This window comes from Lethenteron reissneri, chromosome 16, assembly GCF_015708825.2.
Source record: "Lethenteron reissneri isolate LAM-NWPU_2019-01 chromosome 16, ASM1570882v1, whole genome shotgun sequence".
In the NCBI taxonomy this organism is placed as follows: Eukaryota; Metazoa; Chordata; class Hyperoartia; order Petromyzontiformes; family Petromyzontidae; genus Lethenteron; species Lethenteron reissneri.
In genome coordinates, this window is record NC_083794.1 from 9,235,597 (window position 1) to 9,254,259 (window position 18,663).

General features: G+C 46.4%; 1 protein-coding gene and 1 long non-coding RNA gene across 4 annotated transcripts in view; one reads left to right on the forward strand and one right to left on the reverse strand.

Moving 5' to 3' along the window:
• Positions 1-752: 752 nt before the first annotated feature.
• Positions 753-10,756, reverse strand: FGB (fibrinogen beta chain). Its single transcript, XM_061552344.1, has 9 exons — positions 10,565-10,756; positions 9,769-9,810; positions 8,500-8,688; positions 7,493-7,676; positions 6,095-6,322; positions 5,141-5,254; positions 4,759-4,881; positions 3,153-3,438; positions 753-1,791 (listed from the first exon to the last, which is right to left on the reverse strand). The coding sequence occupies exons 1-9, from the start codon at positions 10,658-10,660 to the stop codon at positions 1,566-1,568; spliced, it is 1,488 nt and encodes a 495-aa protein (XP_061408328.1). The 5' UTR covers positions 10,661-10,756; the 3' UTR covers positions 753-1,565.
• Positions 8,645-18,663, forward strand: part of LOC133342948 (uncharacterized) — a 35,054-nt gene continuing 25,035 nt past the window's right edge. For all 3 annotated transcript variants that reach the window (XR_009755198.1, XR_009755197.1, XR_009755199.1), the window contains exon 1: positions 8,645-8,779. This is a non-coding gene — a long non-coding RNA (uncharacterized LOC133342948). The remainder of the gene's footprint in view (positions 8,780-18,663) is intronic.

Below are 18,663 nucleotides of genomic sequence, written 5' to 3' on the forward strand. Positions count from 1 at the left end.
ACCTAAAAAAAGCTTGTTTTTTTGTCATGCGTTACCGGTGGTGCACGAGCACAAAGAACAACAAAGTCAACAAATGTGTCAATAACACTGCATTACAAGTAATAATAAATATAATGGGTGATGTTTTGGGGAAATCGTCTTCTCATGAACACTCGGGTGGTGAACTTTCTCATATGCCCTGCTCTAGGGGTTTTTGGCCCATGGCAATTTATTTGAATGCGTTTCATTCCTCGGAGCTGGAATAAGAAAAATAAGTGAAAATCAAAATATTGTTTGATGTTTTGTTGTTGTTGTTGTTGTTGTTGCGATCTTTTGGTGACCTTGAGAAGCTGCTTTAATTGGGAGTTGTTGTGTACAGTATTTCCAGACAGCGGAGCATGAGTAGTGCTGGCTCAATGCTCTGATGTTGGTATTATCCTTCTGAGCCACCTCTGTTAAAACATATTTTAAATGTGGGTTTTCAGTGTAAGCTGCTGCTGCAGTTTGTAAAAATATTGATATTTTTTTTTACATTCCATTTGGGAAGGTTTCTCCACATGCTAAGATCAGTGTTATTATTTCTTATTATAGGTGCACGCACATTCCATACGAAAATATTAAATGCAGGCACCTGTCATATTTGTGTCAGTCATTAGAGAGTGGCATGATTACCCCATGTTGTGCGTGTAACATGGTCCCTTTCTGAGTAAATATTTCATTCTTTTATCTGTAAAACAAAAGCATACTTAATCCATAGATGGCACAAGACGGTGTAAGCTTATGGAGCATAGACAGGTGCTCATTTTTATTGGTGTTTGAAGTCACTCTCATTGATGTCAAACAGCCTCAGTCAATGTATACAGCCATGGAAGAAAAGACCTTCAACTTTTTATATTTTTTTATTTTCATTGTTTTTTTTGATAAAGTTAAGATATTGTTCTGGGGGAGGAGGCGGGGGCCCTCCCTTGGAAATAGGTCAAATAGAACAGAAATGCACCGGCTTTCTTTTAACACTTAATTTAAAATGCATTATTTTTCAAGGCGCTGACAGTACAACTCCAAACAAAGCCCCTTTGTATTTCTTTTTTTTTACTTTTGTTGTAAGCGTTATTTTTAATCGGAATTCAAAATGCAACAGAGATGGCTCTGTGGGGAACAAGGCATGATTGTTAGTTTTACTCACTGCACTCTTTGTTTTAGCCTTCATCATTGCGGACAGCTTCCTCACTTGTCACATAAAATTGACATACTCAGTATCTCATTGACGGCCACATATTTAATCACATCCCACAATATAATTCTATGCATTCAGTTTCTACAACTCCAAAACCCTGCTGCAAACCAGAATGGTCCTGTACCCTATCAAAAAACACAATCATTTTGATGGAAGTTCAAACTGATTTTTGAAAATAATCCCATGGAAATTTCGCGGGCCTTATGAAAGTACGCCTCCACGTAGCTTTTCAAGATTGTGCTGTATGGCTCTCCGATGTTTTTTGGGGTCATGCCGGCAAAGACGCGGAACAACCCGTCAACGCATCAAAAGGGCTCGTGAGAGTATATTTTAAAAATTGACAGAATAACGGCTAGGGCCACTTGGGTCGAAGCTTCATGGCCATCTGGCGCATGGAATACCAGGAGCCCTTCCAGTTCATCCACACAACGCCGTCGTCCGTGCCGTAGTCCGCCTGCTCCTTGGTGTAGATGCCGCCCCAGTAGTAGCGGCCGTTGGGATTGGCTGCATGGCAGCGATTGTACCACCAACCACCAGCGTCCTCGCGCGAGCAGTGCTTGGTCGGGTCGCCGGGGTTCCTGGAGAAGTGAACTTTGTTAGAGAAGAGCCAGTGGCAAATTTACCCGGATCTCAAACTAAACCGTAAAAATATTTTTTATTTTATTTTACCGGGTAAGGCCCACTGAGCTATATAGCGACCTGCCCACAAATGACAGGTCAACAAAGTGGCTTATCACGTGGAAATGTATCGGAGCCAAATTCTCTGAACGCGTGTTGTTGAGTCTAAATGTGGGGGGAAAAGCTGGAGGACATGGAGAAAAATCCATGCAGCCACGGGGAGAACATGCAAACTCCAAATATACAGGCGTCAGGGTCGGGATCGAACCAATTACCTCCTGTATACCAGGCGAGGTAGTTAGCGTCTCAACCCTGTGGAACGTCAAATCACGGAAGTTAAACAGCATACACAATCAGGTTGTCCTGTGGGGTGACTTGGTGGGCAGCAGAGGGCAGTGCAGAAAAATCCTGCGAGGTGCCGATCTTGTTTAATTGCAATCCTGCCCTTGTTCAATTTGTGTAATTAATTCGGTGGGTTCTGAGCCGATTTAAACACGTTCTTCTTTGGTTTTTTCGGTAAAGTCACGTATAAAAATAAAATAATAAATTAAATATGCTATTATTTAATTTATTATATTATTTTATTTTTATACGTGACTTTACCGAAAAAACCAAAGAATAATTCCTGCAGTCACGAAAGCTCCAAAATTAAGATTAAACACGTTCATTCATTCACGCTGTCATAACCGCACCGGCGGAGTTTTAAAAACCCTGCTTTTATAACACGCTCTGGATTTTTTCAAAAGTTTCCCACAGCTAATATTGACAGAACACAGAGTAGTCCTGTTTTGCACGGCGTACTCTAAATGGGCTGCAATGGGAATTGTTAGCCGCTTCTGGTTGCTCACAAAGTGTACTCTCAAACCCATGAAAGACTTCATCCCCGCTGGCACTGGCTTAGCGGCGAGGGGCCCTCAGCGAACAACTTGTTTTGCTTCCCATAAAACAGCACCGTGCGGGAAATAGCGGAGACAACACACGGACACAAAGATCCCCCGTATAACCACACAGACTGTTGGGGCAAGTGCTGTTAATAAGCTCGTCTGGGAGCCTGGCGTGGCGCACGAGAGGGTGGTTAGGGCCAGCACCCGGGCCGGCCGTCTTTGTCTCCCCAGTGTCAATGTTTGGGTACTCGTTTGAAGCGATGAGTCGACCTTGGGAAGGCCCAGGAAAGGTTCGGATATTCACCACCGCCGTTGGCCGTGAGAGGGTTATCGAACTCGGGTCGCCAGGTTCGTCGCGCAGCGCGCCAACCGACCGACTGCCGCACACGTGCGCAAAACTCCACGCGAAGTGCAAGGACGGGGCGTGCGACCATTACCAGTTGTCGTTGTCTCGGTCGAAGGTGCTGAACTGCATGCCGTTGTGGATGGTCATGGTGCGGTTGTCGCCCATGAGCTGCGTGGCCCCATCCAGCAGTGCGTTGCCTGCGTTGCCGCTGTAATCCTCCACCCAAAGGCGGTAGCCCTGCGCCTCGTTCTCCAGCCGGAAGCTGGCGTACTGAGCGTACACGCTGCTGCCCTCCCAGTCGCTCATGTCGAACAGCACCTGCTGCGTGTGCTGCTTAGTCAGCTGGTGAACGGTTTCCGTGCCCAGCCAGTACTCGCCTGCACTCGACCGGGGATTGGGGGAGACGGGGAAATTGTTGGCGAATGTGCCGGGCGTCCTACGGGCAGCTGTACAGCGTGGGTCATGAGCAGGCTTGTTTCTGGGTTAATATGTGCATTGTTCATTTGATATGTTCTTGCATTCCATCATTTATGTTTGTACTTTTTTCGTGCATTTTTTTTTTACCTGTACTGTAAGCGTTGAGTTGTAATGTACTAACGTGCAGTGCGATGCCACGTTATTAATTTGCACCAAGAAATTGGAGCACTGCCAGATGGAGAGGCGAATAGTTACGAGAGTCATTTAACAAAGTCTCGCGGAGTCTCAAGACTTTTTAACGAGAGCCTCAAAAATGACCGCAGGAGGAGCTCCGACCGATGATGGCACGAGGCCGTGCGCGACAAGTTAGGTTACCCGTACCAGTCAGTAACACCACGGCACAGACCAAGTTCTAATCGGCGCAGATTGCCGATTTTACAGAGTCTCCTCGACAGACCTGTTCTCCACCTGAGGACGGCTACTTGCGTTGTGGCCGAAACGTCGTGAGAATTATTTTATTATGTTTTATTTTTATTATTTTATTATTTCAATTCTACGTGACTTTACCGAAAGAACCAAGAAGATGAATCCCTGCAGTCACGAAAGCTTGAAATCGAAATAAAATACAATTCTCACAATTGTATTTTATTTTGTTTTATTTTTGTATTTTATTATGTTTTATTATTTATTATTTTATTATTTCCCTTCTACGTGACTTTACTGAAAGAACCAAGAAGATGAATCCCTGCAGTCACGAAAGCTTTAAATCGAAATAAAATACAATTCTCACAATTGTATTTTATTTTGTTTTATTTTTGTATTTTATAATGTTTGATTATTTATTCTTTTATTATTTCCTTTCTACGTGACTTTACCGAAAGAACCAAGAAGATGAATATTCTTAGGTTTTTTTGGTAAAGTCACGTAGGTAAAACATTAAAAAATTAATAAAAGTAAAATAAAATAAAAATCACGACGTTTCGGAGGCAACACAAGCTTCCGTCTTCAGGTGGAACCGTCACAGCCAACGACAGCTGTATCAAGTACTTGATACAAGTACTTGATACAAGTACTTGATACAGCTGTCGTGACGGTTCCACCTGAAGACGGAAGCTTGTGTTGCCTCCGAAACGTCGTGATTTTTATTTTATTTTACTTTTATTAATTTTTTAATGTTTTACCTACGTGACTTTACCGAAAAAACCTAAGAATATGAATCCTTGCAGTCACGAAAGCTTCAAATCTAGAAGAAGATGAATCCCTGCAGTCAGGAAAGTTACCTGGAATGTTGCAAATGGACTTCCCGTTATCGAAGGCAATGTTTCCAAACCCAGCCTTGTAGGTGTTCCAGTCTCTCGCGAAGTTGGAGCTGCCATCCACTCGGTTCTGGACGACGGTCCAGCCTAGAAGTGTAAATTATTAGCGTCAGAGTAAAACAGGGATTTTGTCTCGTGCTCGACAAAAAAAACAACAACAATCAAAATAATTCAAAGCCGCTTTGTCAAAATCCATTGCTGGATGAAAGAAAAACCCTCCTCACCTGTCTACTCTGGATCTTTCAGATGGCAATTTTTTAAATATTTTATTTCACATTGTTATTTAAACTTCAGAGCCGTTCAGTAATTCAAACGGGCAGCAACCACGTCCCGATTGAGATCTCACCTCCTCCGTGGCTGTCCATGTCGCAGAACACCTTGTAGGGCTTTGAGAAGAGGTCCGGCTGGATGTAGTACGCTTCACTTGTGCGGCCACCGTTTCGATAGATGTCCTCACAGTCTGTAAACCACGGGACCACATGCGTCCCCATTAATGTTTACAATGTACCCCCAGCCTCCACCGCCAGCAGTTTGATGGGGAATGTCACAGTTTTGATTCGCTATTCAATCGAGAATTGATTCTTGTTAAGACATTTTCCGTCTCGTTTGAACAGTTTTGCTCACTCCATTCGCCGAATTGTTATATTGGAATATGTTTAACATAACTGGTAGATAATTGTCACACGCTTGAGTTTACACACGTACCTTGAGAGTTAAACTCTATTTGACGAAACCCTATTATCATCACATCCTACCCATCACTTTCTCCCAGTTGAAAAAAAATATCTGGGAAAAAAAAATACGAATTCATTTGAGCTGCATGTCAGCCAATATTTTTTTTGTATCACAGTTGCTGAGCACAAGTGCAAAGACGCAACACTAAAAGAGCACTCCTGAAGGTGTAACAGGTAATAGTTAACGTGTTTCCTGTATTGAGCAAGGTTAAAAGGACATGGGAATTGTACGATAGGAAGGAGTTCCAAAGTTAAGCAGTTGCTAGGAAAGAGACGTGTCTTGTAGAGTCTTGAAATGCAACCGAATTTAGAAGCGTCATAAATCCGAATTGTATCGTTCAATGATTCGTTTTTGACATCTCATCCCATCAACACATTTGAAAGGGCACCCACTAGTGGCAGCCATCCCTTGCGGGCCCAAGGTGAACTCACCTGGCCTGCAAACCGGCATTTAGTCTGCCAGGAGCGGGGGGGCCAGAGGGGGAGGGGAGTGGGGCGACGATTGCCACCTACAATCGCGAGCGAGTGAGTTGCCGTGCTAACGCGTCGCGAGCCCCCCTACGTACGCATTCCGGACACGACGGGCACGTGACAGCTGACGGTGCAAGGCGCGCTGCACAGCTCCTTCTGCGTCTTGATGGCCTCCTCCATGCGCTGCATCTTGGCTCGCAGGTGCTCCATCACGGACTTCATGGAGCGCAGCGAGCCGGCCACCGTTGACTCGATGCGGATCTTCACCTCCTTGTAGCGGTTCTCTATCTCCTTCTGCGCATCCACGTGGGTGCTGCTGCGAGCTGCTCCTGTCACACAGCGGCCCCGCGCATCTCGGCGTCAGCTACGCGAAGGTGAGGCTTCTGTTTATCGCTTGAGAGAGTGCCAGTGGCGTCGCTATTCAGCGTGCGTGCGGCACAACTGCACCGGGGCACTACGAGCCAGAAGGCTGAGGCTCGGCCAGCTCAATTATGTTAAATTGGACAGGGGCCCAACTTAATTTGGTAGATTGAGTCACAGTGGCGTCGCTGTCGAGTGTACAGGCGGTGTGACTGCACCAGGGCTCACGAGTGAGAGTGGAGGAGCCCAGGTGCTTCCAGATCATCAATTTGAAGTTGGACAATGGGGCCCCCATTTCATTTCTTGCACAATGGGCCATTCCCACCAAGCGACACCAATGGATTGTGCCCCTTTTTAAAATTTAAAACGTTGGGTAAAAATATAAAACTGTGTTTCTAGCCTTAGCACAGTGGAAACCTTCGAATAAAAAGTGGGGCCCATGGCTGGCCTTAATTTCAGCCAGGTTTGTCCGGGTCAATGACAGGGAAAAAAATTAAATGCCTGGCCCACTACATCAAGTATTCCCCTTGCTATGGGTTTGATGTAGTGGTTGGAGCCATTAGCGCACTGCGCTATGAACCTGGTTATCTGAGTGATAATCCCAGCCAGGACTGATATCAGTGGTGAGTGATATTGTAACTGGTCTTACCACCCACCCCTCACTGCGCCAGCGTGGTCAATTATGGTCAAACAACTACCCATGGCTGAAGTTGTATAGGGAGAGATTCATCAACCGTTGACAAACGGCTGCAAATTATTTCTAAACTGATGACTGTAGCTACTAAGTCACGTGTGTATTCCATCCTACTAACAATCCAAAAAGTACCCAGTGACATCTTAAGCCCTCGAATCCGGCGACCCAAATTCGATTTCCACTCACGAACAGCATCGATAACGAACATCTGAACTTGTACTTGGCCCTCCCTTAGGTCGACTCAGCTGTAATATGAGTACCTGGTATGGTGTGTAACCGTCAGCACTGGGGAGACAGAGGACATGGCGCTGCCCATCGACCCCCTTGCGTGCCGTGTCGGGCCTTAACAGGTGCTCGCTGACAGCGGGGTCCGTCGCCTTTGCGTGTGCGCGTGTGCGCGTGTGCACGTGCGTCAGGCGCACGTGCGAGCGCCGCTCACCGTTGAGGCGTCTGCGCAGCGTCTGCACGTTCTGCTTGAGCGTGTTGGAGTCGGCGGCCATGCGGTCGAAGCTGTTGATGAAGTAGGTGAGGTTCTGCTTGAGCATTGAGATCTTGTAGCGCACCGGGTCGCGCTGCTTCAGGAGCTCCTCGCGCAGCTCGCAGCCCGTCGGGCACAACACGCCCTGACCCCCCCCCCACAACACAGCACAGGACACCCATGAAGCGCTTTCCGTTTGTTCATTCGCTCAAGTTGTTCGGTCATCCGTTTATTTATTTATGTATTCATAGGATCGATCGTTAATTCGCTCGATCAATCACTTGCTCAAGTAATGTATTCAACTCGCTCATTAATTTATCAATGAGCTCGTTAATTAATTAAGTTGTTCGTAAAAAAAAACAGCTCTGTGGGTGAGGTGGGCCTACGTGGCTCAGAGTAAGATCACTGATCCGGCACCGCTGAGGGCCTGGATCAGAATGTGAGTTTCACACACCCACGGTTACATTCGATTTTCAAGTGCAGCTCGCTGAAGGGCACAGCATCGTCACCAATTACTGCTGCATTAAAACAAAATCACAGTACATTTTATTTGTTCACTGAAAGTGGCTCATTTATTCTCTGAAACGTAAAATATTAGTTTTTTTGCCAAGCAATGAAGATACATATACAAAGACAGAGATAAAATATCCCACATATAGCCTTAACAGACTGTAGGGGCAAGTGCTGTTAGCGAGCACCTATGAAGGCTGGCACGGCACAAAAGAGGCTGGGTGGCCAACACCACGCCCGGCCGCCTTTGTCTCCCCAGTGGCGATGTTTGTACATCTCACCAGGCACTCATTTGAAGCTGAGTCTAACTAGTTGCGGCTCAGGAACGGTTCAGATAACCGTCACCGGTGTTGACCGTGAGCGAGAATTTCACCTCGGCTCGCCAGGGTTTGTAACGCAGCGCGCTAACCTCTACACCACCGCTGCATGTCCACACGCACACACACACACGTACGTACCAGGTCGCTCTCGGGCAACATGCAGCCCCCCTCATCGCGGATCGCCTTCTGGGCCTCCAGGCCGGCCTTGGGGGCGCTGGTGGGTCGCGCCTCGTAACGGCGCCCGGAGCCAGACGCCGGTGGCGGCAGCGGTGGCCTCCTCACCCTGGTGCCACTCGGCATTGGCCTCATTCCCCTCACGTCCAGCGTCTGCAATGGAAAAACGGGGTGGTGGTGTCAGCAACGGCACAGTTCAACACCCATGCTGGGGGAAGTCATCGCCGTCGGCGACACGGTTCAGGTGCAGCCCCCCGTTTGCTTGCTCACGCCACTCCCCGAGGATGGGCATCTCACTGCAGGCAGGGCCGGATTAAGATTGTGTAGGCCCCGGGGCTACAGGTGATGTGAGGCCCCCACCCAGTAATATTCTCAAGAGGAAAACAAATATTCTTGTGGTTCTTTCGGTAAAGTCACGTAGATAGAAAATAATAAGAATAAAGTAAATTTTTATAAAGTTTATTTTTAGATGATGATGACCAAAGCAAGATTATTTTTATAAAGTTTATTTGTATTATAATTTTTTCTATCTACGTGACTTTACCGAAAGAACCATAGAATATGAATTCCTGCAGTCACGAAAATTTAAGTCAAAATTTAAGGAATAGAAAGTTAGAGAAAAATATAAAATTTTTTTTACAAGGCTAACGACAAATACAATTCAGCATTCACAAATGAAACAACTTTTCGCTTAACCTCTGGAGGTCCCTCCAGCTGGTGGAGGTCCTCTGGGCTGCAGCCCCTAAAGCCCCCACGCCTTTATCCGGCCCTGCCTGCAGGTAGATCCAGCGGACGCAGCCTACCAATCCGACTACCTTTGGAAGGGTCTCCCCTCGCAGGTCTCTGCTCAGCGTGTGGTCCGAGTAACTGACTCACATTGGTTCACTTGCTCGCACGCGATGGATGGAGCAGGTCGTGCAGTGGTTAGTGAATTGCACCGTGAACGTGGAAGCGTCATCTGAGTTTGATTACTGGTCCATCATCTGACCTCGGTGGTCAGTGAAATCTGAATTCTGCTGCACCTCCCCCTCCCTCCCACTCCAGATTTTGACCAAGTTTGTGAAGTATGGTGAAGAAAACCCCTTAACTAACGCAGCACAGAAGTGTATTGACAAAGGCTTGTAAATTATTATTATTGTTGTATTACTAAATGCGTGTATGTTGAACTTCTTTTGCACCGTGCATAGCCCACCGCCAGTGCTAGTCTGATGTGGGTTTGGGAGCGTAACTCACAGCGCCGGTGTTATTGCTGTTGGGGTCAGCGGCCATGTCATCCTGGAAAGAGAAACGCTCGTCAGGGTTAAATGGTCCGCGCATCGTCCAGAGTAACAGCAGGCGCCGGCCGTGGCGCTCATGGTGACGAGCAAATTGACGGAGGAGTCAACATTTCACTGCAAGCTGTTGCTGCTGGGCCAGCGAATGCTCACGTTATGTGGTGTTTTGTGATGATATTAACTTAACAGGCTTTCAGGTTGAGAGGCATTGGAACTTAATATTGCCCATCACACAAGTAACAAGAACACGTCTGTAGGAGGTTAACTTTGTATTTTTTTAGGCATCACCCATCAAAATGATGTCAAATATGTAATTTTTAAACGTAAAGCTGTACGTGAAAGAAACGCGTATCCACCAAGAGGTTTCATTGATTAGTAACATAAAACAACGCCAATACATTTTCTAAGCACTCCGTCGTATTTCTGGTCTGTACCCATGATGTTGGATATGAGGTTCGACCCTTCGCTCGAAATGTTGGGGAGCTTTCTCAGGAACTGAGCCAAGTCAGTTTCCACAGGAACTCAGCGATAGCCTTCAATTCCCGAAGCTCCCACCAAGTGGAGCGAAACGTCGTACACCACGCCGGACAGAATAATATTTACATTTGACGAATCCGATGAGCTATGAAGCTCTTTTTCACTCGGTACGACCCGAAAACACATCCGAGAGCTACTACACTCAGCAGCAAAAGGGCGAACACACAACGCCGTGATGTTGTTGTGGCACGACATCGCTGACGGGATGGGGCATTCACCTCGGTATCGTAGTCATTTTCTGGTTGGCCAACGAGAGAAAGGTCTTCTGCCGCTATGAGCGGCAGCACGAGACACAAGATCCAAAGCCACTTCATTTTACTCGTGGTGGCGCCTCCAACGTCTACACGCACACGTCTGCAGCGCTCGTCCTGACAAGGTCCTGCAGCAAGGGCTCGCTTCTTGCTCTGCTGGGAGATCTGTTGTCACCTTTATACAGGAGCCATTGTATGCCCAATGATTGATGAGTAACAGAAGGGCACACGGTGACTCCGATGACCATGCCTGCTTGTGTGCAAACTTTTCGTTTGTATGCTCCGTCGATAATTATTAATCTTTTTCATCTTTGTTTAGTGATTCAAGCATCACAGAACGTGCCTGTTTTATTATTTTAAAAATATATGTTTGTGGCAAGAAACAAACCACGTTAAAATTCCTGCAAGGTTAGACAAAAATAAACTACGAAAGGAGCCCTTCTGTTAGCAGCAGCAGCGTGAGGAATTGTAGGGCTGCTACCTTTGCCTTACACACCACATAAAAGGATAAGGGACAACCCAAGGCCATAGACATGGAGTCAACATTGGGGGGGACCAAATCTTCCAGGGGGTATGGGGGTACGCCCCCCCCCAGAAGAAAAATATCTAAATTTGAAAACTAATATCCTGCCTAAAATATTTTTTTTTCACAAAGACATAGGATGGACTTAAAAAAATACTTTTAAAAATGTATAATAGTGTAATAATGTCTAATAGTATTACATTGCTGTTTTTCTTTTTTACCTTTTCTTGTTTCGTTGTATGTAACGGCAGAGATTAGGGATTAATAAAGGACAACCATAACCACAATCGTATAAACAGGGGATGTGTCCCCCCACCAAATATATAAAATAATTACGGCCTTGGGACAACCAATTTGCTTATGGGTCCCTGTGTGATGAGTCTATGGGTCTCTGTGTGATGAGTCTATGGGTCTCTGTGTGATGAGTCTATGGGTCTCTGTGTGAAGAGTCTATGGGTCCCTGTGTGATGAGTCTATGGGTCTCTGTGTGAAGAGTCTATGGGTCCCTGTGTGATGAGTATATGGGTCTCTGTGTGAAGAGTCTATGGGTCCCTGTGTGAAGAGTCTATGGGTCTCTGTGTGATGAGTCTATGGGTCTCTGTGTGAAGAGTCTATGGGTCTCTGTGTGAAGAGTCTATGGGTCCCTGTGTGAAGAGTCTATGGGTCTCTGTGTGAAGAGTCTATGGTTCCCTGTGTGATGAGTCTATGGGTCTCTGTGTGATGAGTCTATGGGTCTCTGTGTGAAGAGTCTATGGGTCCCTGTGTGATGAGTCTATGGGTCTCTGTGTGAAGAGTCTATGGGTCTCTGTGTGAAGAGTCTATGGTTCCCTGTGTGATGAGTCTATGGGTCTCTGTGTGAAGAGTCCATGGGTCCCTGTGTGATGAGTCTATGGGTCTCTGTGTGAAGAGTCTATGGGTCTCTGTGTGATGGGTCTATGGGTCTCTGTGTGATGAGTCCATGGGTCTCTGTGTGAAGAGTCTATGGGTCCCTGTGTGATGAGTCTATGGGTCTCTGTGTGAAGAGTCTATGGGTCCCTGTGTGATGAGTCTATGGGTCCCTGTGTGATGAGTCTATGGGTCTCTGTGTGAAGAGTCCATGGGTCCCTGTGTGATGAGTCTATGGGTCCCTGTGTGATGAGTCTATGGGTCTCTGTGTGAAGAGTCTATGGGTCCCTGTGTGATGAGTCTATGGGTCTCTGTGTGATGAGTCTATGGGTCTCTGTGTGAAGAGTCTATGGGTCTCTGTGTGAAGAGTCTATGGGTCCCTGTGTGATGAGTCTATGGGTCTCTGTGTGATGAATCTATGGGTCTCTGTGTGATGAGTCTATGGGTCCCTGTGTGATGAGTATATGGGTCTCTGTGTGAAGAGTCTATGGGTCCCTGTGTGATGAGTCTATGGGTCATCCTCACAGCAGCAGCAGCGGTTTCTGGCTGCTCGCCATCGAACAAAGGCGGCGGTCACCGCTTTGAGACGCGTTTCTGCGGCCTTCTGGAACGCTCTTCCTTCCGATATTAGGAAGCCCTTGGAGGCTGTGCACTTTAAAATACATGTTGAAAACTCGTTTCTTTAGAAATTATTTTTGTGTTTAGTTTGTTGTCCTTTCCCCCGCACCTCTGATTAGCATGGCTGGCTACGTGCTCGTACGAAAGAAGTTCAACATACATACATATTATTTAGTTGTTATATTACACAATTAGCCCGACTCATTTTCACTTTCTATTTTGTTAGATTTTAATTCTTTGTCATCGCCTGCCGACGCTGACAAGACATTTAAGAAGAGGTGGCATTACGCACACTTTACCCCACCACACGTGATTTGCCGAATGACTGAACTGTGAGGCTGAGTCGACCGAGGGGAGGCCCAGGACCGGTTCAGATAATCGTCACCGGTGATGGCCGTGAGCGGGAATCGAACCCGGGTCGCCAGGTTCATAACGCAGCGTAGCGCTAACCGCAGCACCACCGCTCCCCACACCACGCACTGTTTGCCGGATAAAAGCGCCGCGCTCTGCCAACGCTGAGCGTTGCGAAACTTATCCCGCAAACTGTGCGCACGCACGGATCAAGATGTATAAATATTTAACTCGAATCCAGAGCACTGATAAGCCTGGCTGCTGTGCGTCGGCGACGTTGGAAGTCGGCGCAAACACAACAAAGGTTTAATCCGGGAAATGGGGGTTGGCTGTTGCTTGCGCGGCATATTTGTTCCGTCCCCCTTTTGTTTTTGCACCATTTTATGGGAATGCTCAGCTGGGCTGGCCGCTAATGATTGTGACCACCTGCGCACACCCGCCATCCAGTGGCCATGGACCCTTCAGAAGAACAAACAGAAATCGACTGAACAGCTATGAATATTAACAAAATGCACCGCAACTCATTTCCGGCTGGTTTTAGTCACGGGGATTGGTGATTGGTCTCGTCGTGTTTCGGACGCTCAGCAGAGTCTCGGGCTGGATGGATAATGCTTGGATGGGTGATCGCCACGTAGAAAATAGGTTGTTACAGGTGGCTTTGGAGGCAATACTGTGGGCTGGCCAAGGGAAGTGCCGCAAAACTCATTGTTGTATTGTACTATGCTCCCACGCGTACGCTCCCTGCTTTCGCCAAGCCGAATTGACCAGCATGAGCTATGGTCAAACCACGCTCACGACCCGCATGGCACGGGGGAACTTCATGCAGCAGTCGACAAAACGGCTGTACATGGACAGTTAGTATCGGTGGTGAGATGTTAAGTCCGTCGTCTAGTGTGTAGGAGGTCGTGCGTTCGATCCTGACGCCCGTACATTTGGAATTTGCATGGTATCCCCGTGGTCGTGTGCATTTTTCTCTGGGTCATTCGGTTTCACCCTCAACATTTAGAAATATTTTGACTTAAAACTTTCGTGACTGCAGGAATTCATATTCTTTGGTTCTTTCGGTAAAGTCAAGTGAATAAAAAGAACTGCCAGTGCGCTCACTCAGGTTAAGAATCAGGCTACAGTCTGCATTGTTGACTGCCAGTACGCTCACTCAGTTTAAAAACCATTGCTACAGTCTACATTATAGACTGCCAGTACACTCACCGAGGTTAAGAACCAGGCTACAGTCTATATTATAGACTGCCAATACACTCACCAAACTTAATAACCAGGCTACAGTCTCCATTCGTGTTGTTTCAATTTTTCTTATTTGCATTCACTTAAATTTTTTATTATTATTGTTTATCTATCTACGCGACTTTACCGAAAGAACCAAAGAATATTTCTAAATATGCATTCAGAGAATTTGGCCCGCTATAATTTCCCACATGATAAGCCACTTCGTTGAGCTATCATTTGTGGCCAGTTCGCTTCTGAAAAAGAGCTACACAGATCAGTAGGCCTTACCTGGTCAAATAAAAATAGTTTAATCGTTTTCATAGTTGGAATTATTTGTATTGCTTGCAGATAAATCAGGTGCCCAAGTGACCGGGTATTTTTCGGCGGGCTGTAACGATGACTATCAAATATTAATCGAACAATACATGAATCGAAACGTGTGCAAGACTGGATATTTTTTCTGTATATATCGTATTTCTGTAATGGGTTAAAAGTGAAGCCTGCAGCCACTCGTGGCCGCTACAAACCCGAGCTCAAACATTCACCAAAACGTGAACGAATAAATCGATACGATTGTATCGGAGGCCTTCAATTGTGACAGTTCTTCCAATCACCGGGGTGGGAATCTCAATTCCCGTAGGGTTCACATTGCACGTGGACACTCGGTTAAGTGCCACTGAATTGAATGAAATTAAAAGGGAACTAATTGAGCTTAATATTCCGCGTGGTGTTCCTAGTGCAGCATTCAAGGCAAACCAGTGGGTGGCATCAGTTGCTAATGAAATTAAATTATCCGAGCATCCTGCGTTTCTCCCTTATTATAATTTGCTTGTGCGGCAGGCCGCCGCCAAAACTGAAATATAAACAGGCCTTTAATATTTAATACTGGCCGCCCAAAGTGTTTAAATTGGACAAAAAATAAATATTCAGGAGGAAATCACAGTTTGAGGTTAAACATTGTCGCAATTACAAACCAATTACCGCAACTTATGCGGACTGATTGCATTTAGATTGGTGCATTTCCTACCCCGAATTCCCCACGCCCCTTGACGTTGTGTGGTCTTTGGCCAACTTAAGCACCCTCAGGTGGCATCACTTGACGGAGATTTCCGCTGTCCCCCGTGGCGCTCGTTCCCCTAAACAAGGGGATGAACTTTGGTGAGGGAGAAGTAGCTATCTTGCGGTTTTGAGTGATCCGCAGCTATGTAGCGGTAGGGTGACGCACAAGTACATTAGGGGTAAGAAAACTGGTAAGGAAACTGACTTAAGTGACGTTGTTTTCTGGCCACGCATTAATACACACTATAGGGTTTTCTAATAATGCTAAAAATATATATTGGCTCGCCTCCCCAACACAAATCCAATGTTTGCACCTCCTTTCCTCTAACTAACAAGGTGATGCCGGGCCACAGTTCCGAAGTAGACATACATCAAATAAGCTTGCAGTGACAAATAGATATCGTTATTTGGAAGCCTTTCTAAGTGGTAGGCCTCACGTGGCCACGGGCTGTATGCAATGAAGTCGTGGGCCAGACACGACCCACGGATCTCAAGTTTCCCACCTCTGTACTAGGGACCCGGATGATCATTCGCCACGGTGGCAAGATATGAACTATCTCGAATGGAATGCAGGAGGCCGTGCGTGGGTTCGATCCCGATGCCTTTTTATTTAGAGTGTGTATGGTTCTCTCCCCGTGGCTGCATTGATTTTTCTCTGGGTCCTCTGGCTTTTCTCTCCATATTTAGAAACATACATTTAGAGTATTTATCTGCTATACATGTCCACATGATAAGCCACTTCGTGGAGCTATCACTTGTGTTTTTAGTTTAATAGGTGTATTATTATTGTACGTACAATTTACTTATTTACCCAAGAGTGCCACACTGAGCCGTATCCCTCTTTTTTCAAGAGGGTGCTGCAACTCCATTGGGTTTGTATTTGAAGCCATTTTCAACCGAGTAATGACACGTGGTGGGAGGAAATTGGAGAGCACCTTGAAAAAGAAACCCACGCGGGTGAGGGAGCAACACTAATCCTCCGTACAGATGTAAACAGATGGCAGTTAGTCCACTTGCTGTACCGCCGTCTCTTGGCGAGCCAGGGTATGGCACATCCTCAGGCGCCCATGGAAAGGGAGTTTCACAACATTTGTGCGATCCACAGCGCAGGATTGCAATGCGTGTGCCACAACGCACGGCGAGGACATTATTTAGTTTTAGTCTCCGAAGAGATTTCATCTGAGAATGCTGTTAGGAAAATCAACTGGCATTGCCTCGAGCAAAAAAGGGGTTAATTTCGTCAAGAAACAGCGGGACAGAAGAAGGAAATCGGCAGGAATATTTCCAAAGCATTCGGTGTTCTTTTCAGAGAGAGCATCGGTTAATTATTAATTTCACATTCACAAAGTAGAAATAATTGTAAACATTTACTTAAAGCCCTTTGAAATGCGCTGCTAAAAGAGCTTCCCACTCATGCTTCAGCATGTTGGTCGATGCGGGTTTGTGGAACGTGTAGGAGCTTAGACGCGGGAGCATAGAAGTACTGTAGAACAGAGAGTCGGATAACATAACAGTCAACACCCTATCTGGTTGATTACGTTCTTCCTGAGAATGCTAAATTTGAGAGAGAGATTAAACACAGAACCAGAAACATAGACAGACATATAAGCAAACAGATATCACAGAATCACAGATATACATAGAGAGAGCAAACATAGGCACATGTTTGCTCTCTCTATGTATCTCTGTGATATCTGTCTGCTTATACGTCTGTCTATATGTTTCTGGTTCTGTGTTTAATCTCTCTCTCAAATTTAGCATTCTCAGGAAGAACGTAATCAACCAGATAGGGTGTTGACTGTTATGTTATCCGACTCTCTGTTGTATTACATTACATTTCTAAGTATACTAGATTTGTGTTTCTATTTAATTTATACCTGATGATGATTGCTTGTGTTGCAATCGAAACGTCGTATGCTAGTATTTAATTTAATTTATTATTTTATCTTTATACGTGACTTTACCGAAAGAACCAAAAAATAATTCCTGCAGTCACGAAAGTTCCAAATGATGTTTTTACTGTAGAACACAAGGATAATTTCCTGGTTTGCTGCCCTCTGCTGAAAAGCACGTAGCACGGCCCTAGAGTCACTTGTGGACAACCTGTCCGTGCATGGTGGTCACCCATCCAAGGGCTATCCAGGCTCGCACCCGCTTGGCTTCCGAGATCCGACGAGGCCGGTCGTGATTCCTTGTAATTCGATCGTAGATTTGTGTCAAATATTACTCCGTTCACAGAGCACGATTGCGTTTTTATTACAAGGTGGATAATAAGGTGAGTAAAGAAACAAACACGCCTCTCAATTCATTGACGTATGTACATTTAATTTATTCATTATGTTTGTTGTAATTTTCGCGTAGACTTTGGATGCAATTTTCTGTAGTTCCTGCCAAGGCTGTCAAGCGCACAAGCCAACGGTGTGAACATCTGAGCCTTGGCTTCAGCCCTGGGCTGCATTAGATCATTAATGTTGCAGGCGCTGGCTCTCCGGGCGTGTACTCTGTAAAAAGTCTGGGTGTGCACGCAAGGCAACCCTCGCTCACAAACACGCTTAACGGGGCTCGTGCTCTTGATCAACCACATCTCAAAGCCAAGCGCATCGCAGATGTCTCCTGTCCCCTTGGTCAACTTGAGTCGCCGCCAACGCCTGGCTAAGTGTTCGTCCACGAGAAGTGTTGGGAAAGGTAATTATGACCTCCACCACCCAGTCACGGGAAGTGACATAGTTAGTTAATCCTCTTCATCCCCCACGGGACACGAGGCTGCAGTGAGTTCCCTCCACTTTCTCCCTGTCCTTGGCAATATGTTGAGCCTCGGCCCAAGGGAGGTTGATCGCTACGGCAGGTGACTTTACAGGCGCGAAAACCACCCGGTGATCTGTTGTTGGACCGCACTTTTTTTACGTGCCCACTTCTGTGTCGAACGCAATCACAAAACCACACAAGCCTTTGGCATCGCCAGGAGTGTGGTGGTGGAAGTGTTGTACGGTCAAATAACCCCCCACGGCCGGCAATTATTTCTCACTCGTATTTCCTACTCGCTGGGGTCAGGTCTCATTGTCAGTTTCCTCCATTGCTTCCTCTTTCTTGAATTCCCCTCTCCTAGCCCTGTTCTCACTCTCAGTTAGTGAGATTCTTCAGGTCCTCCCTGACAACACTTTAGTAACGTTTACTTTTTCAGCCCTTTCTCAATCCACTGCTGGATGAAGGCTTCCCCATTCCTGAGTGGTCATCGGGGTTCTTTGCCCATACAGGATCACCGTTGGCCAGTGAGGGTTTCTGGAGGGCGGCCAAGGAACGTTTCACGTATCCATCGCCGCTGATGTCAGTCGTGGCTGGGAATCGAACTCAGGCTGCAGTGTTCACAGCACTGCCACAACCCCTGCACCACCGCTCCCCTCTTCCA